The sequence below is a fragment of the Nyctereutes procyonoides genome, unplaced genomic scaffold (assembly GCF_905146905.1).
Source record: "Nyctereutes procyonoides isolate TBG_1078 unplaced genomic scaffold, NYPRO_anot_genome, whole genome shotgun sequence".
In the NCBI taxonomy this organism is placed as follows: domain Eukaryota; kingdom Metazoa; phylum Chordata; class Mammalia; order Carnivora; family Canidae; genus Nyctereutes; species Nyctereutes procyonoides.
Window position 1 is genome coordinate 16,125,146 of NW_026575021.1, and position 27,580 is coordinate 16,152,725.

At 53.3% G+C, this 27,580-nt stretch overlaps 1 protein-coding gene across 9 annotated transcripts in view; it reads right to left on the minus strand.

The window, feature by feature from the left end:
- LIMCH1 (LIM and calponin homology domains 1) overlaps positions 1-27,580 on the minus strand; it is a 293,512-nt gene that overhangs the window by 48,738 nt on the left and 217,194 nt on the right. For 5 of the 9 annotated variants that reach the window (XM_055340179.1, XM_055340170.1, XM_055340222.1 and 2 more), the window contains 7 exons: positions 26,712-26,978; positions 18,892-19,194; positions 10,192-10,227; positions 5,919-6,045; positions 4,967-5,124; positions 4,356-4,764; positions 864-1,079 (listed from right to left, as the gene is read on the minus strand). In XM_055340179.1, coding sequence (XP_055196154.1) covers positions 864-1,079; positions 4,356-4,764; positions 4,967-5,124; positions 5,919-6,045; positions 10,192-10,227; positions 18,892-19,194; positions 26,712-26,978 — 1,516 coding nt within the window. The remainder of the gene's footprint in view (positions 1-863; positions 1,080-4,355; positions 4,765-4,966; positions 5,125-5,918; positions 6,046-10,191; positions 10,228-18,891; positions 19,195-26,711; positions 26,979-27,580) is intronic. The other 4 variants (XM_055340216.1, XM_055340197.1, XM_055340230.1 and 1 more) reach the window with 2 other exon arrangements.

Genomic DNA, 27,580 nt, shown 5'->3' on the forward strand with positions numbered 1-27,580 from the left:
TTATTTATTTATTTATTTATTTATTTAGCTAATAAGATAGATACTCTTTCATACATTTGTCAAGGATGGAAAGCCAGGTCCTTAGGGCACCAGTCGTTTTCACACATATTCACAAGTCTGATGGGGAACAAAGAGGGAGGGAAAAGGTCCTTTAGAGATGGATTTATTTTTCTGTAACACTAGATAACCAAGAATGTGAAGACAAGGAAAAGTCTCTGTTATTCATAAGCTATAATACAACTTCTGTAACACCCCACGGTTCGGGTTGAATTGTGTCTCCCCACAGCACCCCAAATTCACGTGTTGAAGTCCTACCTCCTTGCACTCCTGGGAAGGCGAGGCCTTCCTGGGAGGTAACCTCATTGCAGATATAACGAGTCACATTAGGTGTGGTCCTAACCCTGACCTCTAGGACCGGAGCAGAGTGGGTCCCTCATCCAGGATAACGTGTGTCCTTACAGAAAGGGGAGGCTTGGGCACGGGCAGGGAACGGGTAGGATTGCAGGTGAAGATGAAGGCAGAGAGCAGGGCGGCGCTTCTACAAGCCAACGACAGCCAGAGATGGGCTAGCAAACCCCCGAAACCAGCAGGGCGGCAACAAGCAGAGTCTCCCTCGCAGCCTGCAGAAGGGGCCATCCCGCAAGACCCTCACTTTGGGCTCCCGGCCAGCACGACTATGACACAGGTCGTTTCTGATTCCTAACCCACTCAACGTATGGCACTTTGCTACAGCAGCCTCAGCAAGATGACATACCCACGCGGAGGGAAGAAACGGTGGCTATTCAAGACCGACTTATTTTTAATAGTAGACTCTTTCACCACGGAATCACCCCAAAAAAAGGAAAAGAAAAGTTCGCTCTTACTCTCAGTTCTTGGGGAACGGAACTGGGCTTCTTTATGTTGATCTCAATGCTATTGTTGTCCTGTTTGAGCTCCGCTGGGGACCCGTGCACTCTGGCCACACCTTCAAACATCTGGGGTTTGGTTAATGAGGGGGCAGGTGCCACCGTGGGACATTCTCTCTCCTTCTCCTTGTCACCATGAACTGCTTCTCCATTCATGCTGACTTTCCCATCTACCTGTAAGACACACAATGCACAAAAAACATGCTATTTCCCAACGAGATAACACATTTAGGGTCATTGGAAGACATTATCATTTATTAATCAGAGTCCAGCAAAGAAATGAGGTCTTTCATATGCCCCCATCCGTTCTGGAAATCAGGGCTCCCATAAATGACCTTTCTGATGGCCTCTTTAAAGGGTCATAAATCCCCAAATGAATGAGACCGTATGACTGGGTGACGGGCACTGAGGGGGCACTTGACGGGATGAGCACTGGGTGTTATGCTATATGCTGGCAAATTGAACTCCAATAAAAAAAATTTAAAAATAAATAAAAAAATAAATATTTAGGCTTTGAAGGAAAAAAAATAAAAGGTCATAAATCTCAGGCCACTTCACTTTGGATTAAATTTCATGCTCACCTTACTTGGGGTGGGCTCTTATTTTAAAACGTAGACTCTGAAATGAATAATACACTACGTTAATTAGCACACCATGTTAATTGATTTCAAATAAAATAAAATATAAATATAATATATAAAATATATTTATAAAAATATATAAATATATAAATATATATAAATATAAAAAATACAAAAAAAATTAAGTGTAGAAAAAAATCAAGGAATCTTAAGTACAGATGCACATCACCTACTTGGATTGCACTACTTCTCCATTTAAATTCTGAATGCTATTCCGCGACTGAGATTTTTTTTTTCTATGAATGAGGTGGAACCCGCATCAGATCAGGAATCTTTTACGGGTTACCCTGCGGTAAGGGGGCAACGGGTACATTTTCGCAAGCTAACACGGAGGGCCCCTGGCCCGATGCTACGCTACATCGCAGTAAAGCCCTATTTCCAGGTAATTTTACAATCCCGATTTTTTCCAGAACGGAAGGCCATACACATTAAAATACTTTGTTTTGCACCCATGTCTAGGCAAGGTGGGAAAGGCAAGAAAGGAGGAGTTGAGAGGGGGGTCAGCTAGGTCTGGCTTATTGAAAGGCACCCAGAACGCCCCGTCTTGGGGTCTGAGGCGAGTACACAGCAGTCATGCGAGGAGCTCTGCAGTCAGCCCCCCTCGGGTCCCAAACCACATGATCTTCAGGTGTTTCCCTCTGCGTGCTCGGGCTCCCCACCCAGCAACTCCCTAACACCTGCATCTCCCGGAGAGCACCATGGAGGGGATCTCACGGACTGACTCACGTACGGAGTTTACAACGGTGTCAGGCACATTCCGTGCGTGTAAACATTAGCTATTATAATTACGAGGTGCCCTAAGATCCTCCGCAAGGAATCCAGGGAAGGCCAGGTGTTAGGTGTTGCTCATTCACCGTGAGCCAGTGGCTCACGTAATCTGCTGCCTGTGATCTGTAAGAAAGAAACTCAAATCACAGCTGAGCTCCCCCCCCCATAAATACAGCTGAAAAAGGACTTTTGCAGAAACGCTATTTACTTGTATTCTGTGTGGTGCACTAGAGGTTGTTTTTTTTTTATTTTTATTTTTTATTTTTTAATTTTGCTTTATTTTAAAAAAATGCTGATACCAAGCTACTAAGTGAATTTCACAACCTGGTGACAGGTAGCAATTGTCACTGTGATAAACGCTGCCTTTAACTCCTCACTTGATCATCCTTTACCCTTAATTGTATCGTCCTGGGAACCTGAGCCCATACTGTCTGTCCCCGCCGCCCCCTGCCCTCCCCACAGGAACACGCACATCCCCCTTAGCTTCTGAGCTGGCCTTACCCTTTGCACATGGCCATGGCTGGTCAATGGTGGGCTGCGTATGGGGCAATAGCCCCCAACGCCAGTGACGCGTCCACAGCTCGTGGGTGGTCAAGAGCAAACCCCAGCTCTAAAAAGATCTCAGCTGAAGCTCTGCTCCCCCCACCCCATGCGTGTTCCTCCTGAGGCCCTCTTACGCGGATTTGCCACGACAGTGGGAGGCAAGGTTTCCTCAGGGTCAAAGTCCTGCCTTCAAGTCATCTATCCTGGTTCCTCAGTTTACATGACCACCTTGTACTACTCACATAGAGGACGGGAAGTGGACAGCTGGCTTATCCCAGCAGATGCTCGGGTACCAAGTCAAGTAAAGGTATTCCTGTCCCCGCGCTGGGCCACCTCCGCATCGCATGTTCCTTTGCAAACCATCACGGACCGCGCTGGGTCATGAGCCCGAGACGGAGAGCTGCCGCAGCATAGGTGGGACGTGAGCGCGACGGGGACACACTCGTCCCTGTGTGAGTGTGCATGATGAGCAGCTCAGCTTCTCAGGGGGAAATCCATGTATTTATTCACTAAGAACTTCCTGAGCGCCCACTACGTGCCGGGCACCTAGGCCAGGCTCCCGGGACAGAGCTGGGAAGACACAGCCCCAGCCCCACGAGGGACCCACATCTTGACTCAGCCCAGACGGGACATCCAGGACACCCTCCTTCTGTTCCATCAAAGCATAAGGCAAGGATGGTTAAGACCCATCCCGAGTCAGTTAAGCCACGTTTGGTTCCCTCTGAAATTCGATGGGAAGATCCGTGACGTCACATCATCAACGGTCAGTAGCCAAGCAGACTTTCCTTACGGCCACGTACCCGTGTCTCCTGCTCATGAATCCCGCCTCTGTGACCCATTAAGAACCCACGTGTTGTGCAGGGACAACGAAAACCAGTTTTTCTTTGTAGTCAAAAGAGCATAAGCCAAAGAACGGCCTGCTTCCTCGTGACGTGATGGAAAACACTGGAATCTGAGGAAGCGTGAAGATGCTTGGTTGACACAGGAGGTTCTTGGTTCTGGAAAATTACCTACTCATCAGCAGGAAACAACCTAGTTTTTTTCCCCTTAAAAAAATATTTTTCGAAACCTGTCTCATCTGAGAATCAAGGACATCCCGCGTTCCTATGGGCTCCTTGCGTAGTTCCTTCTGTGCGACTCTAGCATCTTTTCGGACATGATGCCAAATTCTTTAAAAAAGAAGGGGTGGCTGCATACGCCTCTATCTAAACCAAAGGCAATTACGATTTTGTTTTGGGGGAGTTTGCTAGACCTCCACATGGCCGGAGAGCCCCAGGGTTTTACTAAATCAAGGGTAGAGAGACCAGTTATATGGGACTGGAACTAAACCCCGCTCCTATTTGGAGACTTTAACCAAATCCCCTGAGACCCAACCTTCACAATGGGGAACGCTAAACCATTCTGCTTTTGCTTGATAAAAAATAATTGCATCTTCTTGGGGGCAAGATGCTTCTTTTTGTGGATCGAATACCTGGGATTCTTAGGGAGTGCGTCCTACCTTAAAGGTCTTCAGAACGTCTTGAGAGTTTTTGGGCTGGGAGTAAGGCTTGGGTGTCAGCATAGGCACTGCTTTGGAAGGGACAGTCTTGCTTGGAGACCCGCCACCTGCTGACACGCCAGTATCCAGAACACTGGCCCGGGCGATGGTGGTCTCCACGGTGGCAGTGAATTTGGGTGGAGGCAGTGACTGTCGCCGCAGGTACTTCATGGGGTTAGGGTCGTTCAGGAAGGGGGTTAAGTTTGGCTCCGTTGAATGGCTTCTTTCCAGAATTTTTGGCATCTCCAAGCGTTCAAGGACAGCCTCGCTGATGGTGAACCTCTCGATGTACTGCTGAAGGATCCCCTCTGCCTCCTCCTGGGACCGCGCGTTCTTATAGGCCTCGTGCAGCTCCCTCTCTCTCCGCTCCCTACAGGATGGACACGGCAGGGGAAGCAACGACACAGTCAACAGTCATAAAATCACAAAGACCTTGGTAGGAGCCAAGGCTGAGCTGAAAGGGGGACACCCCGGGCCACGTGGGTGTCCGAGCCTTCGCGACAACCACTGTCTTAGAACGAAGCACATCTCGATACTACTGCATGTTTAAAACAACAACAGAAATGACTCACTTTTCTTGAACGATTTCTCTGTAGGTTTTGATGCTTTTCCTTCGTTCACTCGTCCCATCCTCTCCAGCCAGTAACTTCTCCATTTTCTTCCTCTCTTCCTCTTTCTTGATTAAGTCCTGGGAAGCACTTCTTCTACGGCTCTTCCAACGAGCCAGGTCCTGGGGGCGTGGGGGGGGGGTCGGGGAGACATGAGATGCTGCTACGGATGCGCAGGCGAGCCTGGGTCCCCCTTCGTGGGCCCAGCGCTCGGCGAGCCGCCCCCACTCAACCCAGCGGAAGTCTGGTGGGAACAGGGACGCCTCGAAGGCAGGAGACATCTGGATGGAGCCCGTTCCCCGGGCCAGGGCAGCGGTCCGCGTAACCATGGTAATATGAGCTAGCATCATAGCTCACTCATAGCCAGCCGCTGGGGTTTAAGGTGCTGCCTCCCGGGGCCCCTGGGAAACCTCATTTTTTCCCATCTATGGCCCGCACGTTGCGGCTGTGCTTGCTGACGACGGAGTGGTTGGGAACGGGCACAGACCCCGCAGAAGGCAGAGGTCATTGTTCCTGTGGGGTTGGGTGGGTGGGGGTGCAGCCGAGCGGGTCCTCCCTGCTTTGGGATCTCGGCACGTTTAACAGCCTATCTGTGCCTCGATTCCCCGATGTCTAAGGTGAGGGTGGCAGTGACGTGGACTCCTGCCAGCCTCCCCGGGGTCACAAGGTGGGGTGCCTACGGGGTGCCAGCCCTACCGTCGGTGTTACAGGCTTTAGCTCTTGGACGGTAGGGTCCCCACGGGCTGCTCGGGGGCTCTGTGAGGACCGTGAAGGGCCACGCCCGGTCCGGTCACCGTCCTGGCCCTCCCTGCCCCGGCCCCGGGTCCCGGCACTCGGGCTATGACAGGGCCTCTCAGCCCGCAGGCCCCCTGCCCCCCGTGCAGGCGCAGCCCGGCCCGCAGCCCGCGGCACTCACGTCCTGCCACTTGTCGTCCTCCTCGCGCAGCTGGCTGTTTATGAGCTGCAGCTGCTCCTGGCGGGCCCTGCTGTGCGGCTGCACCGCCGTCTCCTCCTCACACCGCATGTCCAGCAGGCTGGAGCTCCTGGGGGGCACGGGGGGCAGCCATGGGCCGGGTCCTGCTGCTCGGCACGCTCCGCCCCGGAGGGCCCCCCCCCCCTCCCGCAGCCACTCGGCCTGCAGGGCGGCCGCAGCCAGCGACGCGGCCCATGGGACTGAGGGTGCAGGTGCCGGGATGTGTTTGGAAGAGCAGGGAAGGTACTGGGGAGCTCCGGGCTTTTCTCATTGGCAAATGTGTCAGAAAGCGGAGTGAAGACAGAAGGTGCAGGCGGGAGACTGTGGGCAAGGAGGCTGGCATTCCACAAAGCAGAACTTGCACCCAGGTGGGCGCTCGTGCGTCAAGAGCTGCCTTACACGCTCTGCACACTAACTCAGGCGACCTCTGCACCCTCCAGGCATCACCCGGCCTCCAGGCTCAAGCTCCTAGCTGCGTCTTCTGAGCTGCGGCTGCATCCAGCCCTAGGCTTGACTGACTCATAGATCTGATGTGGTTACTTCTGGTTCCTGTAAGAATGTCTACACTGGTAGTGCAGTCGATAGCACCTTGCAATCAATGATATAAGGTGTTTTATTGTAAGGACGCAGGAGTAAAACATAGAAACCAGCGTATCCTAATAGTCTCATGAGCATTTTACCTTACTTTGGCTTCTAAATTTACTCTTTGGGAGGGCGAGCAATTTTTTAGACCCTTAGGCTACACGTATTACTGATAATATTCTGTAGGAGCGCATTACACATTGGGCAAGAACACAGGGACTATTCCATGGTGCTCACGCGGCCTTTGTTACGGCAAAAGCTGAAGCAGCAAGATGAAAACAGAAATACAAACCAAAGCAAAATCCTCCCCCTCCCTCCTTCCCTCTCTCCTTCCCTCCCTCTTTTTTTTTTTCCTTCTCTCAAAGAAATGAGTTCTGGGACCAAGTGGGTCACATGGTCCAAAATCAAAAAAATGCAGGTCTGCTGTTAAACTCCAAGAACGCAAGATGAGGAGAGTCCATTTTCGAAGCCAGCTTAATGCAAAAAAAAAAAAAAAGAAAAAGAAAAGAAAAGCCATGCACTTAGACACCGATTAATTCTAGACATCAGGGTGACGTGCAAAATAGTCATCCCCACGGCCAGACGACGGCAGCAGCAGCAGCAGCAGCAGCAGCAGCAGCAGCGCTGGATGCCGGTGGGTCCTTAGCGCCCAGCTCTCTGGGAGGGGAAGACCGACGCTCAGGGCAGTGGCCGCCCACCTTCATGGGGATGCGTCCAGGTTCAATCCGTTGGGGGGCCTCCCCCTTCAGTCTACACGTTGGATTATTTAAGTCTGACCTAAGAGAGCCAGCACGGGAGACTGTGCTTGTAATTGATCTTCCCCAAGAGCATTCTGATACCTTGACTGCATAGACTGCATGGAAGGACTTTTACCTGCGGCTTCTATGGCACAGATGGGACAAGCCAGCACGTGGAGCCGCCTCTGCACGCTCCGTAGGTAGTGCTGCCCACGGCCGCCAAGCCTTCCAGAAGGATAAAGCGCAGCCCTCCAAGGGGCAAGGGGCTGTGGCTTTTCATTTATTTTTTTACTATTTATTAATGTCGTTTAAGAAGGTTTGGGGAGTTTGCAGAGTAGGTAGAAAAGTCTAACCTGGTTGTTGTTTTTTTTTAACATCGTGCATGAAAACTCACTTAAGTAGGCTTTCCGGAGGGAGACTGACATTCATCGCATTCCTGGAGCCGGGTCTCCCTCTGGAACCCCAGGGAAAAAATGTCTTGTCCAAGATTTGGGATTTGGTTTGGTCACTCGGAAGAGGACGGGGGCAAGGCCCTGGGAAGTGCCCTCTTCTGCCCTGGGTTCCTGTCTCCGCCCCATCGTGAAGTTGTAATTACCGCAGCCCAAGTGTGGGCGGAATAAAAAGAGAAACTCTCGTTTGCCCTCCCGGATACCAGGAAGGACTATTTTCCCCGATAGGGGTTTTTCTGTTTTGTTCTGGGTTAAGAAATACCAGCAAACTGGCCAAAAAAAAAAAAAAAAAAAAAAAAGGAACTAAGCAAGTGGAGAATTGATAATACTAGCTAGAACATGGGCTGAGTCACCATCGGGAAAATGTTCAGACCTCAGAGGTGGGACTCGGCCTCCAGCGCGAAGGGGCGCATATCTGGGGGCAGGTGGGGGCCGTGGAGGAGCCCAGGTTGCAGGATGTTGATGTGACTTGCATGGAGCATCTGCTCCAAGCCCGTGCCACATGCTGCTGGGACAGGGTCCCGGGGGGGGGGGGGCGCAGGCTTGAGGGGTGTGCACCTGAAGAGCAGGGCAAGGGGGCGAAACTAGATGCATGGGCACGCCTGGGAGGTGGAAACCTCTGCCCCCCACCCCGACCCCCACCCCGACCTGCGTTTTCCTTAAAGGGCACATCTTTGTTCGACTGGGGCTGTCCTGAGAACGTGCCGCTCCTGAGTAGAGAGCCCGGCCAGTCGTGGCCCCCGAAAGGTCCCCGAAGCGGGTGAGAGTGGGGAATGAACTGGGCCACTAACGCTTCTACTTGAGAAACAATCTCCCGACACGACCTTGCACTCTGCGCCCCTCGCGGTTTCGGGGAGGCGTGTCCGCTCCCGAGAGGCACCTGCGGGCCCCTGGACGCTCCAGGTAAGACCCCTGGACGGCAGCTCCGCTTCCTCTTAGGCCACGAGGCTGCTTTTTGTGAATTTGGAGCGGAGCGGGGAGACCCACCGGCACCGCCTTAAGGAAAAACAAAACCCACAGACGTTTCCTGTGGGTGAGGTCTCACGTTCAGGCGCAGCAAGACTCGGCTGCGGCCTCCTGCCCCCAAGCTCCCGGGAAGTGCACCTCCATCGGGCTCTGCACCGGCGGACAGCAAGTCCAGCCCACCAGCGTGTTGGTGCCGGCCCGTCCTGCCCGTGTCCCTCCTGGGGGGGCTCTGTCGCCACCACAGACCCTGTAAGTGAGAAGCAGGGCTCAACCCTGCAGACGCCTCGGCGCCACGCAGCCCGTCCAGCTCGGGGAGACCTCAGGGCTGTGACGTGACCGTCCTGCACGCCGGGCCACCAGGCAGTTGCTGGCTGCACAAGGGAACACGCCCTGGCACCCGAGGCGGATGCCTTAGCGCGAGGAGCACGAAGCAAGCGGACACCTGAACGCCAACGGGGACGCGGTCCTGGGACAGCGAGCTGGGGGCCTAATCGCATTGCCGTGGGCGGCAGGCATTTCTGAGTCTTCACACCTTGACCCCTTGGTGCCGTCCGCGTCTCAGGCCAGTGCTGCCGGTCGGACGGCCCGGGCCGCACCAGCACGCACAGCGCTTCCCACGGGGTGGCCGGTGTGCCACTCCCTGGGAATTAGATATGAATTAAGTTTCTTAAAATACAAAAATTTACCCAGATCTGCGAAAACTAGGAATCTGCAAAGGGGACTTTTGCGTTGGAGGATTTCTGCTTCGGGATGCTCTGCAGATGGGCAACCCGTTTCTGAGACGGAGTCACTGCGGTCACGGGTGGGGAGGGCTGGCTTCTCACACTGAGATGTGAGGCAGAGGCAGGGAATGACCCTCCGAGAGCAGCGGAAGCTAAGGAGCCGGGAGCGGAAAGCCCACGTAGTGTTGGACATCCTGACCCCTTGCTATGCCACAGAATTCGAACGAAACCTCAAGGGTCTGGTCTTGAGCATCCCACAGTTTACGTTACTCCAACCTGGGAGGAACTTGGGCTTCTGAAGCCATCATTAGTGGTTTAGGATTTATTTTCTTAGCTAAAAAAAAAAAAAAAAAACAAAAAACAAAAACCAAGGCCGTGAGAATGACTTGCTTCATTGTTAAGGCCAAGTCCTCACATATCAAGAATTAAGTGCAAAATGCAGAACGATTCTGTGGTTCACAAGGGGCACCAACAGCCGGGTCCTACGAGCAGCCCCGCCATGCCACACCCGTGGAAAGCAAATGTTAGGATTTAAGCAGCAGCTGTGCCTCAGAGTCATGCTTGGGGCACCCTCGCGCCCGCATCCCCGCAGGAGCCTACGTCCTGCGCTCCGCTCCGAGCGCTGCCGGGGCCGCGTGAGGCAGGCCAGCCGCTCGCTTCGCTGCTGCCTCCACGGCATTTCCATTAGTGGGGAGTCCCTCGGGCATGCAGCTTGGGCCAGTTATTATTACCGGGTTCCTACAAACGCAAGGCAACTTACTCTGCGTCATCAGACACAGGAGTCCTCGGCCCGTATCTACAAGACCAAACACAAAATTAGAGGAGGGGGCGAGACCGACGGTCAGCTCCGGAACCAGGCCAGCAGCAGACATCGCCTGCGACGTGTCTGCGGCCAGGCCGTCGCTGCCCATCACACTGGAAGAGAAGCGTCGTTAGCTGCTGAGACCGAGAACGGAGTCCCGACATTTCTAAGGAATGCAAAACGTGTATTAAAACACCGAGAAGAAGTGAAAATAGGCCCCCGTGCTGCCCACAAAAAAAAAAAAAATCTGCTCAGTCCAAACACAAGGCGGCTTAGGTGCGGCCCACGATGTGTGCAGGAGGCAGTGTCAGAGGAGGAAGGAGAAGAGAAGCCAAACCTGAATTACAGTTGGTCACAAACGGTTAAATTGCTCATGCCCTTACGTCGGTGGCGGGCGGGCGGCAGGCTCCAGGGGCGCCCGGCGTGGGGCGCAAGCTCCCGACCCCGCCCTGCCGCGCTCATGCATTTGCACAAGTGCCATCAGGGAGCGTTTCTGCAGTTTTCTGAAAGCAAACCAGAACTCCAACCAGAGCCCCAATCAGTGCCTTCTGCATGCATTTGACAAAAACCACAATTCCTAGAAAACTGGCAGGGCCCTAATCAAAACCAGACTTGGATAATATTCCATAACTTGAAAAACCGAAGTTTTGGAATCTTTTTTTTTTTTTTACAATCTTTTACAGTCTGATTATTCAGAGCTACAAAGCTGTACCTTCTGCAGTACAGACACTTTACATTTTAAGGTATCTGATAAAGCCAAGAAAAAGGTTAAATTGGAAAAAAAAAGAGAGAAATGAGGGCACTGAAAAGACATATTTTAAAGCATGTTTTTTAAAAAGCCGCTTCCACAAAGGACTGTCTCCTGAGCTCTTGAGCCAAGGGAAATTTTAAAAGAAGGTTCTTACCTCCGCCCTCAGAAGCTGTTCATTTCTCACTCTGATGGTGGACAAAGACTTATTTGAGTAAAGGGGAAAAAAAAAAAAAAAGCTCTGCTTTCAGTTCCCAGCAAGTTGAATTTTGGGGTTTTCAGCAAAAATTACCTAGTCTCGTGTTCAGTTTTGTAACAGTTTATGGGGAAAAGAGTGATTTCTAAAGACGTGTTCCTGCATCTTCAGGGAAAACACCCCGGAATGCTCGGTGCACACCCCCCCCCCCGCCCCTGACTTACCTGCTCCCGTAGTTCTAGAACACTGATTGGTCATTGTCCTAGTTCACAGTGAAGGCAACCGGACCAGGGCCAGACCCAAGGTCTCGGGGGGGGGGGGGGAGGGTAATGACCAGAGGGTTTGTGGGTCTCTCTCTCCCAGCAGCAAGGCCCGCCTCCTGTTTCTCCAGGGGACAGTTCCAGGAGGGGCTAAAGTCTGAAAACCCTCGATTGTCTCGGGACCGGACGACACTGGAATGGACGACCTCCCCCAGGTCAGGGGACAGAGCGTGAGCCCCCAACTCCCACATTTGCCGGTTAATGGGCTGTTGCAATGGGCGTATTCAAATCCAGTTTTCTAGATTCTCCAGGGAAGAGAGCAGGGAGGTCATGCCTGGTTAACCTACGGACGACCAATAGCACGTGTTTTTGCGTCTCTTCCTGGGGATCTTTGTGAGTGTTTTATGGAGCTTTAAAGTATACGCAGCAGGTGCACCCGCCACACACACTCCCCAGCGAAGCTGCACAGGCCACACATGCGCGGGGGTTAGTGTCGACCATGTCGTGCCGTGTGCACAGAACCACGCAGTACGCGTTCCTCTGGGTTCGGCTCCGTTAGCACGTTTTTGTCGAGGAGACTGAGCTACACGTTGCGCGTAGGACGGATTCGAATCCCCACTGCTTCTACCCGAGAATCCTTTTTTTTTTTTAAGATTTTATTTATTCATGAGAATACACACAGAGAGAGAGAGGGAGAGGCAGAGACACAGGCAGAGGGAGAAGCAGGCTCCATGCAGGGAGCCCGAGGTGGGACTCGATCCCGGAACTCCAGAAGCACACCCTGGGCCAAAGGCGGCGCTAAACCGCTGAGCCCCCCGGGCTGCCCGTACCCGAGAATCCTTAACGGCATTTGTGGAGGTCTTTGCCGACAGACACGGGCTCACCACAGCACAAGCTCTGGGAGGGCGGGGGTGCCTCTCTGGGCTCCCTGAGGACGGAGCGGACAAGGCCCTCGGGAAGCAGGTGTCGGGCACTTAGGGACCAAAGAATAGCACGGTCTCTGAGGATGCCCTTTGTTCACCCCTTTGGGAGGCCTGGACTGACTTAGGGGACTTCCTCTCTGACTCACTCATGAGCTTTGAGAGGGCATCGCTGTGAGCGGAACGGCCTTGCCATTAGGGAGCAGGTGATTAGAGCTCAGGCTCCGGATGGCTTTCTCTCAGGTGTCCTATGGGAAGCCGGGGAACCACTGATAAAGGGACTTTTTAAGGAGCGCAAAGTGGGTGGGTCAGTAGGTACAAGATCGGGCAAAGCACAGTCGGTATGAGCGTCCCAGCAGAAGAAAGGATGGCAGAGAGGAAGGGAGGAAGGAAGGATGGAAGGAAGGACGGGAGGAAGGGAGGATGGAAGGGAGGGAGGGAGGATGGCAGGAAGGAGGAAGGAAGAGAGGGAGGGATGAGAAAGAACGGCTCTGAGTAGAGGCCAGTGGTGAGGCCGGGACGTTTAGGAAGGTCGGGGTCCACTCTGCGCACCTCCTGACCCGTGCCCCCCGGAGGCACCCGGGCATCGCTACCCAGCGGCCTACACGCCAGCACCCTGGAGCTGGCGTCATGGGACGGGAGTGGCCGCCGATGCTCCCTGCCGTCCCGCCCTCAGCCCCCGAGCCCCAGCCCCACTGCGGTCCAGCCGTCACCCCTCAGCACCCCTCAGCACGCACTCGGGGAAGGAGACGCGGGTCCCCGAGGCGCTCACCTGCTCGGTGCCCCAGGAGCCGTCCATTCCCATGGGGTAAAGAGGACCCTGTCTGAGCCGGAGGCGGGGAATGCATCAGCCCCTGCAGCCTCCAGGTCCCCTAGGTCTCCTGCGCAGGGGGGCGGGTGCTCATCCCACCCCCCCGCTGGGTCTTCTGTGGGACGCGGTCATCACGAGCTGGGGGTGCCAGCCCCCGCTTCCTCCCCGCCGAGTGCAGGCGAAGACCCGGCCTCTCAAAGGCCGTGTGGGGCCTGAGCAGGGGCAAGCGCGGCGAGTGCTGAGCAGGCCCAGGGCGGCCACCACCCTCCGCTCCACGCTGACTTGCTTTATGGGGTCGGGGACACGGGGCCCTGCTGGGTCCGGGCACCTGGGAGCTGCGTGCGGTGGCCCCTCGGTCCCTGAGCGGCCCGGACCAGCCGGGACCCGCAGAGACCCGCTCGCCCGTGTGAGGCACGGGCCCCGGGCAAGCCCTACGGGGCTCTGGAGGGTGAAGCCGGGCACCGAGGATGCCGGCTCCAGAGGCTCTGCTGGGGGCCCGTGTGGCTCAGGCAACGGCCACCTCAGAGCCATAGCCAAGAGACGCGGCTGGACGTGGGTTCTAAACCTTGGGTGTCGCTTAAGGTCTTCGCTGCTCCCATCCCACCCTCTGTCCCGGTCCTTTCAGGTCCTTGGACAAGCGGAACTCTATCACTTCCTGTTTCACGGTGGATCCTGTAATTATGCAAAACACCCTGTAATTATGCAAAACACCCCATAATTATGCAAAACCCCCTTCATTCTGCTCAGATGTGTCGGGCGATCCTCCCAACAAAGACGCAGCTCCCCTACTAAACAGCGGAGGGGCTTCGGCATCTAGGACTTCAGCCACGAGCCCTTGATCCCGTCCCTACTCCTCCCTGCACATCGAGCCACGGCCGACCCAAGAGGGCCTCCGGACAGCGCTGCTGGCTGTTCGCGGACGTTCAAATGAACTGAAGGCGCCGACAGGCAAGTGGTCCACATCCTCCCGGAGCCGAGAGCGTCCTGGGGTCAACGTGGAAGCAGCAGGTGGGAGAGGAGCTCTGATCCCCCCCTCCAACGGGCTCCTCCTGAGCTCGCGCCTCCACGCTGCCCACAGGACGAGCCAGAAAAGCGTGCTTAGCGGGAAAACCCCAACTGCACCTTCTTTGCACACCTGCTTATACGCCAAGAAAGGAAGAAATAAAGATTCTGGGCAGGCGGGGCCGGTTCTTATCATTCCACGTCGGCAAGAACTGCAGGCGGCGACACGGAGGCGCCATGGTCGTTCTCAAGGTGCCCGAGGCCCCCCGGGGGCGAAGGCTCGGGAGAAGCTGCTGACATCTTATCTGTCATCAGGGCCTTGGCGGGTTCCTGCACAGCCCAGTGTCTTGCAAATGGAACTGGAGGGAACTGGTTCGCCTTGGATGCCACATGCGTGCCAGACGTCGGGTTGCCCTGAGCGGGCAGCCTGTCGTGTGTCGTGAGCCATGCCGGTCCCCTTGGCTGCTTGGGTCACTGCCCCTCCAGGCGGCGCCGCCGTCCCCTCCGAGTGCTTCTGTCCCCTAACCTTCTGCTCGGAGGCCAGGGGACATAGACTAGGGCAGCACACGGGTCTGCCGGTCAAGGCCGCCGCGCGCCCCAGCTGTTGTTGGTCGCACCGTCCCAGCCACCACCTTGATGGGGACGCCGGCGTGCAGCGGGCGCTTCGCGGGGACGGGCCCCCTCTGGGCTTCACGGCGCCAAGAATGGGCCTTGGCTGCATGCAAAGGCTGGCCGCTTGGCCCGGGGAGCGCCACCCTGGCCACGGGGACTGCCGTCAGGGCCCCAGGGTGCACACGCTGCCGAGCTGCGTCCCAGGGCCCGGCAGCCACAGAAGCACAGGCGAGTGCTCCCGGTGGCCGCCGCCTCTGCTCCTCGGCACCCACCGGGTCCCCGTCAGCCTCCGAAACACCAGCTGGTGGCCCAGGATGACCCAGGCCCCCGCCTGCTCGGTGGTGGCTCAGCCCAGGGGACTCTGGGTCCTCAGGAACCCCCAGCGAGGCCTCTTTTTCCATTACTGACTTATTACACTTTTTTAAGTGTATGTGGGGGAGATCTTCACTCTCGCCTTGTCCGTGTCAACGTCCACATGTGAGCTCCTGATGTCGATCATGACTTTTTTCCTCCCTCCGTGGAAGCGGAGACGGGGAGGCGGTAGGTGAGCCTGACTTTTATCAGCACGTCCTTAGAGGAAACATGAGGGGATCCTCAGAACCTTCCATCGAGTTCCTTCAATGTCTCCGACCCATAAAATCGCGCCTGATGGAGCTGAGGGAGAAAGGGTCGCTCGCCGAGATTGCGGGTGATCCCGGGCGGTGACTCGGGCGACGCCTGCCACGACCCTCGTGCCGCTGATGCGGAGCCACCGCAGAGCGCAACCAGCAACAGGACGTGGAGGTGGGACTGGGCACCCAGAGCCGGGCCGCCTCCCCGGGTGCAGCGCGAGCTCCATCACGAGCCTGAAGTGCAGGGACCCGTGTCGCGGGCTGCACGTGGTCGCCGGGATCACCGCTGCGGCCGGTTTCTGCCTCGGTTCCCGGTGGAGGCTCGGGGGCGCAGGCGAGTGCAGATTAGCAGGAGCTTTTATTTATTTTTATTTCCTTGAATTCGAGCTATGAGACCTGTGTCTACGGCTCTCGCAGAACTGCTTTTCCATCCGCCGAGCCAACAAGGAAATGGTCCATGTCTTGCCGGGTGAGCAGGGCCTTGGGCGGCCTTGGCCTTTGGACACAACACCGTGGAGGTGGCAGGGCAGCCACATGATCCAAGTGTAAGTTCCTCCGGTTAAACAAGCCGCCAAGTGCCCCTTGGGCAGTCGGTTCAGGGAAGGAGGACGCTTTCCATCCAGCGGCTCCTAACTCAGCTAATGCCCGATTACCCCGGGTCTTGACCCCGTGTCTTGACAGGTGTGTTTTTCTCTGGCCTTGCGAGTACACAGAGGTACAGGGTTGGCGTTTGATTCCGCTGACGTGCAAAGATGTCGCGGCCCGGGGAGAACCGGGGCAAAGGCCACACACCCTGAGCCTCTCCACGCGTCCGAGTCGGCTTCCGTGATGCGGGCGGCGGGCCGGCCCCGAGTGTCCGCCGGGTGAAGACCGGGGCCGTCCTCGCGCCCCTTCTTCAGGCGGCTGTCCCGAGTGCGAGCAGCCCTGGCATCCGTCGGTTTTATCCAGGCCCCCACATCCTTGGGACAAAAGCAGGTTCGAGGGAGGGGGGCCAGACAGACAGACGGAGCGTCAAGCAAGGAATTCCAGGGGCCAAGGACAGGATAGCAGCACCTTTCCCTTTCTCAAAAAAAAAAAAAAAAGAATAGGGAACCGCCTTTCACCCAAGCTACCCTTCTGAGCCTGTCACGGGACGGGGTTTTTGCACCCGAGGGCGCTCTCTGCTTTGAGGAAGGGAAGCCGGGGCTTGGCTGGAAGACCATTAGGAATGGTAATGAGATTTCGGGTTGCCGGTAACGAAGCCCGATTCCCACACTATTCAAGTTACGATAATGAATTCGGTCTCCTGATGGAATCCCCGAGCCCGCCCAGAATGTCTTTTACTGCAGCAGTAAAATGTCAGGAACGAGCCCTGCACGATCCAAATTCTAGGATTACTTTGGAGCCGGCTGGCACGAGGCTCACATGCTAAATCTCTCAGCCACAAACTCTCGCAACTGCCGGAGAGGACACGTAGGTTGGGTCCAGGACAGAAGGGCTCGACCTTCCTGGTCCGTCTCTGCCTCCTGATGGCACCAGCTGGGTTCGGGGAACGCCAACTTGAAAACCAAACAGACCCGTATCCCCTTTACCTGGGTCTACAGAGCCAACACCCGTTTGTTTCTTTCTTCTTCTTTTTTTTTATAATAAATTTATTTTTTATTGGTGTTCAATTTGCCAACATGCAGAATAACACCCAGTGCTCGCCCGTTTGTTCTTGTGTTAATAATCCGTCCCCTTTGCTGATGCTAAAATGATGTCTTTTTTTTTATTTTTTTATTTTTTCTAAAATGATGTTCTCAACTGTTCTGCTAAGACGTGGACGTTAGACGGCTTCATGCTGCCAGGTGCCGTTTGCACCAAAGCTGTGGCGTCCATGTGCATAAACATCCATAGCATTAAAAGCCAGATTCTAGCCAAGCATGCTTCCTAGGAGAGAAAATATCAATAATCTACATAATAGGGCGATTTGTTTTTTTTTTTTTTTTTAAAGGCATCACCATCACCCAAGCCAGAAAACCAAGCGGCATTCTCTTGTTACCTGAATGATGTGCTGCGTTTGCAGAGCCTAGACACGCAGCAGGGCTACAGGATTTTCTCTTTACCTTTAGTTTGGGAAAGGGGAGGAAGGAAGGGTGGAGGCGAGAGCCACCGGGGCCTTCTCTTCTTTCATCTGTTCTCTGATGCTCTCCAGAGAGGTCATGGGCCATCCCAGGCCCAGAGCCTGGGGTCAGGTGACAACACACAAACGAGGCTGGAAATAGCAGGAATTAAAATTGCATGCAGGAGAAAGGGGAAAAAGGAGACACAAAAGCTCCTCCTTCTCCTGACTCAAGTTGCGGGTCCTCATCAACGTGCCACGATGTTAGTCCACATTGTCCGGAAGTCTCTGTTTCACATGCACCAATGGATCCCCTGCAAAACGCGTGGTTACAAGGCATGCTGACAGGAGCAGCACGGGTGAGAGGCTCTCGAAGCTCTAGTGCGCCCCATGAAAGACATCATGCTGGCTTCTGTGTGCTAATCCCTGCTCTGCTTCGGGGGAGCTTCCAGGTATTTAGTACCTGTCACGTCCCAGAACCACCACCACCACCACCACCACCATGGACGGACTACTCCCCTGGGCTCAGCGACTCCGCCCAAAGAACCATCCGGATCGTGTAAAACACAGTCAAGATGCTTATACTCTTCATTCAACAGAATCCACAGACCTCTTAAAATGATGGGCAAAGAGCTGGCAAATTGGGACGATGCAAATCGCGGATTTTGGTACAAGGAAAAAAATACAAGAATGATCAACTCTGTACGATGAAATTTAGCCTTAAATAAAACCATGCATCTCCTAGGATTTAAAAAAAAAATCGCTGGCCAAAACCCATCCTGTGACCATTTTCCTTTGCCAAACTAAGAGGGTGGGAAAAATGGTGGGAGAAGGAAACTCAACTCAGAAAGTTTCCGTAACAGGACAAATAGGAAAATCGAGGTGTATTGTGTTTTTGAGAAGGTTGTTTTGTTCCATTTCTGGCTCGCTGCCCACCGTGGAGCCCAGTGTGGCCTTGAACTCACGACCCTGAGATCATGACCTGAATTGAGATCAAGAGTCAGGTGCTCAACCGACTGAGTGGCCCAGGCACTCTGGATTTGTTTTTTTTGTTTGTTTGTTTGTTTGTTTGTTTGTTTTGTTTTAAATGAGAGGTTATCCATCATTAAACGCCAAAGCGATTTTGCTGGTACGTGGGAATAAAGAGCAAGCCTCGCTCTCCCCGCCTTGCAATATCTAAAAGGCGCCGATAAGAGAGAAGAGGCTACAGCCAAGGAACAAGTGTTTTCTGCTTCCTCTGAATGGACAGGGGCACTGGATATCTGGATAAACCACCACGACCAACTACCTGTAACTGGGGCAGAAAAGAAACGAAGCGGGGCTAAGACCCGAGACCCCTCTCTTCGCGATGCTCCCCCCTCCCTCCCCTGCACACACACACACACACACACACACACACACACACACACAGTGCACACCTTTTATCTTCTAGCCTGTTCTTTTCTGAAATTCCCTTCGAGCGCTCTTCTCTGCCGTCTGATTTTTCCGCCTCTCTCTTCCGGTATGGCCCGTAGAGGAGCTGATTCAACGGCACCCTTGGCTTGGTCTGGTTCATCCTCGCTCTCCTCACAGCAAAGTCATCTTTCTCGGGGTCGGGCCGTCGACGCGCAACGTCGTCTCCTGACTCTGAATCTTTGCCTCGCGGGTGGGTCGGGGAAGGGTTATCTTTGCGAAGGACGGTGTCCTGAACGGCTTCCTCCCCGCTACTGGACAGCTTGTGACTGGTAGAGCAGAGTTAAATACAACTCCCCGTGTGATCAGACCCAATGTTTATTTTTAAGCCCCCATCTCCGGACATACAACGGTGCTGTTAGTGAAAAGTCTTCTCAGTATCATTAGTTTAGATGACGTCTGCTCACTCTTTCAGGCCGGAGTTGTAGCACAGTCGGGGTGAGTCTTAAAACCTTGAGTTTAGCCAGCCATTAGCAATGCTCTAAATCCATTTAACAGACAGAGCCCCATCAGCATCAGCAATGCAAGGTCCTAAATGGCTCTGAGAGGGACCATCCAAAGCCGTCTCATGAAATTGGGAAGAACTGAAAGCTTTATTTTTGTTGTTTTTTTGTTTTTTTTGTTAGCACATTAGCAATGCACCCAATGGGGACTCAATGTGGTTTTGAGCGACAGGGCAACAACTGGAGCCACCAAGGAACTGATGTGGGGAGAAGCTAATGCTTGCAGCCATGTGACAGCCAGCCTTGACCACGGGCCAGATTGCAAAGTGTGAGGAGGGTCTTTCAGCAGAGCTGAGCTAACATGAAACATTTGGAAGCATTTAGGACCATTCACAGGATGGACCCGAAGCGTAAATGCCTCCCTTGCCCTGCACCCTCCTAAGAGCGGCTCTGTCTTCAATCTTCCACCCCCACGACTGGCCACCCCTCCGCTCTTTTTCGTTGTATGCTAAATGTCAACTAAATTGTGGTGAACCATCTTGCCAAAAATGGCTAAAAACCGATCACTTGGCGCCATTTCCATTTTCAAAGAGATAACTGAAGACCTCAAACCTTAAATTCCTGAACGTAGTTTAATGGTGGATTATCAGGAGTTTTCACTGAGTTTTGTTTTTGTCTTCGTTGGAGGCCTGAGGGTTCGGAATAGGGGCAAGTGTGTCCATCTGGTGTGAACACAAACTCCCCTCCCCCTACTCCTAAGATCAGCCTTGCTTCTAAGTAATTATTATTCTAACCAATAAGAAAATGTGAAGATCTTTAAAGTCATTTATCTTTTCATTTCATAAAGATAAGTGAAGGAAAGATCTGGACTTATAAAGCCTACCTACTTTGTTTCCACTTTCTAAGAGAGAATGAAGAGTAAATTCTTCATCCTCAAAGGACAACTCATCTCAGAAATGAAGAAGGAGGAATTAGCCGAGCTGGGAGGAAAATGAGCAATGAGACCGTGTACCTGGTCAACCAGGTGGCCCGCGCACTCTTGCTCCATACGGCTCCTGAGGGGGACGCATCTGATGGCTACAGCAGGCCCTCGCTTCATCTGACTTTCAGAAAATCAAATCTTCACTCATCAGACCCAGAAAATTCCTTCTCCTTACTGCTGACATTTCCTTTTCTATTAAATATTTTACTGATTTATTTAAGAGAGAGAGAAAGGTGAGAGAGAGAGAGAGCACGAGTGGGGTGAGGGGCAGAGAGAGAAGCAGATGCCCCGTTGAGCGGGGAGCCGGATGTGGAGCTCGATCCCAGGACCCCGCGATCATGACCTGAGCCGAAGGCAGACGCTTCGCCGACTGAGCCACCAGGGCGCCCCAACTGACATGGTTCTCAATAAAAATTTAAAGCACAGAGTTTGTAAGTGGTCGGCAGTGTTTTGCTTCCTGAATAAATTTCTTAAAATATGAGACCCTGCCCCTGGAGCTGTACGCCTGAGTCTCCGTGTCCTGCCTGGCCACCCCTGGACGGCGCTCCTGCTCCTCCCCGCCTCCTTGGCCAGTGTGCCTGGCAAGTACCGCCCGGCGTGGGTTGACTACGGTCGCAAAGAATGGCCAAAGGAAATCACGGGCCATTGACTCAATCTCCTCAAAAAGGCACTACTTGAAAAGCACAACATTGATGACAGAGGAAGCGGCCAACAGCCACTGAGCACACACTCTGGGATAGAAGGCCGCCTACGCGTTAGTCCCCTAACCCTGTGATGTCTGTGTTACCAGCGTTGCCATTTCGAGAGAGGGGAAAGTAGGTTCTAGCTTAAGAAATCTGCCCAAGGTCAAAGCGCCAGCACTTACGTTAAAATCCAAACCCAGGCAGCCTGGCTCCAGGGGCTCTGTTGTGGCCACTGCACTGCACATGCAACACGAGACCCGGCCGGGAGCAGCGCTGAGAGCAGGACGTGATGTAAAAATAGGGCATTATCCCCGCTACGGATGCAGGAGAAAGAGAAGGATTCTGGTTACTAACTCAAGGGACCCTGAGGGTGGCGCTTGGATTAGAGCCATGACTGGCGTTGCTGATGACGGACTGCAGGGTTCTGCTGGGATGAAGGAGCAGAAGCTAAGGGATCCCACCTCACAGTGCTCGCGGGGCACCGCACGCTCACAAAGCGTTTTCAAGCTCATTTTCTCATCTCAGCTGATCGGACTCTACGTTTGGGGGCGGGGGAGCGGGCCCCTAGCTGGAACCTCTTAAGGTTCAAAGGCAGCACGCTTTTCATTCTTTGACCGGGGATCACTGGTTCCGATCTCCCCCCAAGTCAGGCAGAAATCTTTAGAGCAAAACGTGTGTGTTTATGCAAATGCCCCCGCCAACCCGCGCGGCCAACTTGAGCAGGGGAATCTGGTGTTCCCTCTATCACAGGAGCCCAGGCCAGCCTGCCAGCTCCCTGGGGTGTTTCTTTTTAGGCTAAACGCCCAGTGTGGCAGGACGGGCCTCAAGGGACCTCAATTTAGCTGTGTGGACTTACAACACAAAACGACGGTGAAGAAAGCTCCCTGTGTCGTTGGCCGCCGAAAGCCGCTCCCTGCCCCCTTGAAAAACAATGGGCATAATGACTGATTTTCCGCTACTACTTGCTTGAATCCTGTAAATTCAGGGTTTGAAGGCAGACTCAGAGAAAGAGGAGAAAAATAAAAACACAAAATCCGGGCGGTACCTCTGGCCACGCGGGAACCCCTGATGCATAAGCGGTAGATGCCTCGTGACTAGCTTTTAAGTGACTCTTTGTATTGGGCTTTTCTTTCTCCCTTGAAAGAGCAGAAGGCCGGTCTGCCTAAAGCCTCAGCAGTCCTTCCTCGGGTTTTGATCCTCACGGCACCCCGAGCAGCCCGTGCATCTCAGATTCATGAAAACTCTGGGAGACGGGGCGGGACGGGGGGCAGTTATCGCGTCTACTTTCTGGAGGAGAACCCTGAGGCTTCGAGCTCCAGTTATCTGAATTTAGGGCAATGAAGTGACTTGCGGGGGCAGGCTCGGGGCATCTGGCTCCATGTTCACGGGGGAGCCTGGACTCTCTTTTTTACAGTCGTTCGGAGAGGAGTCACTTTGGGAAGAAGGGGCGGCTCTGCTTCACCCGTGACACGAGGAACCCTAGCCCTGTCCCCAGCCTGGCAACCCTGTCCAGTCTCACCGGCAGCAGGGAAAGCTGCCTCTGCAGGATAGACCGTGGGCTCAAGGCGGGTGAGGGGAAGAAAGCGCTCCTGCCTCCAAGTTAGAGATTTCAGACTGACTGAGAGAGTGATTGAACTAAGAAGGAGCTGGCATTTGCTTTCCCCCCTTTGCCCTTGGTGACACACAAGCAACCAGCTCAGACTGGCAGCCGGTTTGTTCTATTGAAAGAGACCGGGCTCTCCAGAAGGGCCCGTGAGGCCCCCAGGGAACGTCGGGGGCAACGCCAGAAACCTCCACGCTACCCTGGTCCACCCCGGGCTCTCGTCCAGCGTCCCAGAGGCCCCTGCAAAGCACCCTGTGCGCCTGCCCCGCTCCCCCAGGACCTGCTCAGCCACGGCCACCGCCACAGGCTCTGCTGAGCAGAGGGGGCTGGCACTTAGCTGCATCCACTCTTCCTCTAAAGATCTCAAAAATGCCTATTGTTCCTCGGAGAGATTTCTTTCTTTTTTTTTTTTTTTTTTGCCCTCTGTAATTAATTACTATGTGGTTGAGAAGATCCACAGACCAGCAGAAAAGACTGAGTGCTGGAACATATGAAAACAATTAGAAGAGAAGTGCAATCACGTGAAACCTATAATTCAGATTTAAAAACAAAACAAAACAAAACAAAAAAAAAACTCCAAAAGACACGTCAGTTCTCCAATAGGAAACAGCAGGTAAGGGAGCTCAAATCTCCCTGGCATTTTAATTTGGGGGAAGTGAATGTTGGTTCCTATTTTATCCTCTTAAGAACAGAAATCTTGGCTTTTGTGGCACAGTCTCATGTTTGGGGGTAATTAAGCTGACTTAATCACAAACTAAAATAGAAGAGAAAGTAGTTAGTATACTTCTTATTTCGGTGGTGACTCTGAAACACACTAAACTCCACACCTTCATTACGAAGTCCTACTTTCTCTCCCTCGATGCTAAGATACCTCCTAATAGATGGTTAGGCAGGAAGCCCGGGGCTTCTGGGCTTCTAATCTCCTATGAAAACAGAATACAGCACACTCTTCCTCCTTTTCATGCCACATTAGAAAGGCTACAGGTGGTGTCTGAGAATACTGGGGGAAAACGCAGGACAATAGTACAGAAATAAAGTCTTGGTGTTTGTGCACCTCCATCCCTTGCCCGGGACTTTATGTCATGACCCATGTCTACAGACACAGAGTTTCCCAGCTGCGAAATGGGCCACGGAGCAGATGTGGGGCCTCTTGCTGGGTTCAGGGATGTGGCAGCCAGAAGCCATCCAGATGGCAAGGACGGGAAGTGGAGGTTCAATGTGTTACATATTTCCTATCCTTATTTTCCAGATCCCAAGACGCCTTTTCATCTTTATGTGTTTCATTCCCGTTAAGCTACTTTCTGCCACATTAAAAGCAGGATTCCAAATGTGGATAAACTTAGCGTGACTCTCAATTCCAGTGAAGGCTGTGGAATGTGAGTGACAGGGACGCAGGCAGGCCAGGGACGCGGTATGTGTACGACCTTTACGGGAGAGCTCGCGGCTGAACAATCTGCCGATAGAAGAATTCCGGGCCTTTGGAGCAGCTGCGTCACACCGCTGTTGGGGACATTCTCTGGGAATATGCATCGTTTTCCTGAGCCCAGTTTTAAATGCCGAGTCGGAAGATCTCAGGTGTGATGATATTTACAGACCTGGGGATCTCGGCCTCACGCCGCTAACTTGGATGGAATATGTGAACAACTGAGTCAGGTAACGGGAAACGTGGACGGCACCAAGGACGACCACATAAGTAATATTCATCCGTCAGAGTTACATATGTAAATGAGCCAAGATTCTGGGTTCGTGCACAGAATGGGAGCCACCATAAAAGATTTCAATACGTCAACACGAAATAAACCTCACAGTCACTGACACAGGTCACCCAGGGAATTCCCAGCCTCGTCCAATCTCTTCTTTTTTCTCCATCACCATGGCTCCCGGGTGTGCTGACTTAGCTTCGTGAAGCTCTGCACTCATCTCTTATTGCCCTTTTGGATACTCTAAAGACGACAGAAGGAGTCCTTGAAAAACTAAAAATGGAGCTACCACCTGACCTGGCAATCCCACTTCTGGTTATTCATCCCAAAGAATCGAAGTCAGGACCCGTAAGAGATGCTAGTGCTCCCGTGTTCACTGCCGTACTAGTCCCAGTGGCCCAGATTGTGGCAACGACCTAAGTGTCCACTGATGGATGAATGGAAGAAAATGTGATATTTATGTTTAGTGGAGTATCGCTCAGTTTTTAAATAGAAGAAAGTTCTCCACTACGTGACACTATAGATGAACCTTGAGGCTATTAGGCTGAAACAGGCCAGTCACAGAAGGAAAAATGCTGCACGATTCCTCTGAAATGTCAGATCTAGGAGTCAAATACTTAGTCAAATACTTTAGTCAAATACTTATTTCACCACCGAAACGGGGAGTTGCTGATCAATGGGCATAAAGTGCCCCTCAGGAAGGACGAACGAATTCTAGAGCTCAACATGCGACACTACCTACAGTCAATGACGCTGTATCAAAGATTTGTTCAGAAAAAAGAAAAATAAAGATTTGTTCAGAAGGGAGATCTCATGCTCAGTGTTCTAATAAAATGAATATTTTTTTTTAAATGGGGAGAAAGTGGCCAAGGATTATGGAAGAAGAAACTCGAACAGCCAATGCAAATTACCCTCAACCAGACTGGTAATTATAGAAGAATCCATTTTTTAAAGATTTTAGCCGAGCAGAGTAGTAATTTTTGAAAGTGATAATAAAACAGGGGGAAAAATATCACGGTGTCTTCGGGAAATTTTGCCTTAAAGACTTCCCAGATGTCATAAAAATGAAGGTATGTGTGTCAAGGATATTCTTGGTGACTTCACAGTCTTACCTGTGTTACCTACTACTCCCCCTGGGCCTGAAAGCCGATACCTGGTTAGGGGACATTACTCATCTTTGTATTCTCAGCAAGTAATGTAAAATGGTGTTGAAAAAATACGTCTCCAATGAGGTCTTTCCACCAAAATGTATAGAATATCTGGATTTGATTTTTTTTTTTTTTACGATTCTACAACATCACTCTTATTTCAGAAATCCAGAGAGCTGCTTATAACGCACTTTTACGGTAGAGTCTTCTAGAAGCAAGTGTGTGTTTAGGACACACTTAAGTGGGATACCACACATGGGGTGGTATTTTCTCCTCTCAAATCAATACAAAGGTGCTTCACGATTAAGTCCATATAGGTTCAGGGCTGGAACTTCCAGTTTAAGAACCAGACCGTGTAGCACTAACCACATTTGGAGTCGTACGGAAAAATGGCAAACATTCTGTTCAACCACAGATGCGGTTCTGTGGTCGGAACATTACGATCTGGCCTCCAGGCGGGCAGTCACTAGCACTCGGGCCGGCGAGTTGCCGACTGTCACCGGCCCTCAGTTTACCCTTCCTGAAAATGGGTATGTCACCCACCGCTTCCAGTTAAATGGAAATTCAACCGTCAAACTGTGTGTTAGGGATTTTAACGTGTCAAGGTTTGGTGTCGTGACAGTTTGTTGGGATCTCCACGACTATTATAGGGGGGAAATGAAGCAGCTTCTCCAAGCGCTGCCCCCGACTGTGGAGCTGGGGCTGCCCACGGCTCCCCTCGCCCCGTCCCGCAAAGTCAGGCTGGTGCCTTCGGTACAACCAAGGAAGGCATCGCGCCCTCTTTTGTTTTGGAATCAGCGAGCCTTGGGAGGGCAGGCCGACGGGCGCCTCCTTACCACTCCTGCGGGACGAAGAGGGGTTGGGTCGGTGGGGGCCAGCTATGCTTTCTAAAAAGGGATTCCCCCATTTCCAAGGAACTCGTCTCCGGTGAGTGCAGACAGGGTTAAGAGCCATTTAGGAGCAGTGGGGCGACCAACACGTGGCGGGCTATTGGGAAACAACATTCTCGCGTGGGGGATCCGTGGCCCCCCGACCAGGACGAGTCTAATGAAGCAGCAAGAAGCTCACCGTTCACCTCCGTTTAGAACCACCAGGTTCTTGACGGAGCCGTGCCCAGGGCCAGGACTCGCAGCCCCTGCGGGGTGCAGGGCGTAGCACTGCAAAGGGCAAAGCGGGCAGTGGAAGCAGGGCGGCCCCCCCCGTGCCGCAGGCCGCCCTCGGCCTAACCTGGCAAAGCGCCGCGCCGCCGGCCTCACTCTGATCCCAGCTTGCTCCAGCCGTCGGCGCTTCTGGACTTCGACGGCATCTCTGTCTTCGGACCGGGGAGCTGGTGCCGCCGTGGGCCCCCCTGGAGGAGGCTGCTCCATCCCACGGCCGGCAGGCTGTCCTGAGCCCCCGCCACAAGGCTTCCCACCGGGCTGCGCTTGGCCAGCGGGGTCCTCGTCACAAGGAGACCCCACTTCACTTCCCTCTTCCTCTATCGTTTCAGGATAGCTATGTGAGTGGACAACACGGTTTACCAAACTAACAGCCCGGGGGGCGGGGGGCAGCCACGTGTCACCTCGTGGCCACTCTCATCTTACTTTTCACTTAAAAAAAAAAAGTCATGACGTGCAATACGGTCCTGGCAACATGAAGAAAGGTGAACGTGGCCGTTAGCTACGGGGCAGCGTCATCCCAACGCCAAGAGCTATTTCACGGGGGCTAGTGAGAAGCGAAGGGCCTTTTCTGCTGGGAAGGTGGAAGTCACGTCTTGCTCAACAATCAAGACTTTTAATAGTGTGTTTGTTCGATGAAAGTCACGGACAGTAAAGGAAATAAGGGTGCAAGGGTCAGGATGGTTCTGCTCAAAGGACCGGACTGGCCCTGGAGTCCCTTGAAGGCGGGGGCTCGTCTTATTTCCCACTGGGTCCCTGGGGCCTGAAGGGACCTGTAAATACCTGCTGAGTAAGTGGATGCGCACTACGAGGACCTAACCGGGTGCCAGGGAGATGCCCGCCGACGTCCCAGTGCGCCCCCTGGCCTCGGTGCGCCCCACGCAGGGGTCGGGGACACATCCTGCACACCCTCGCACCCCCGAGCTCGCACCCAGGTGA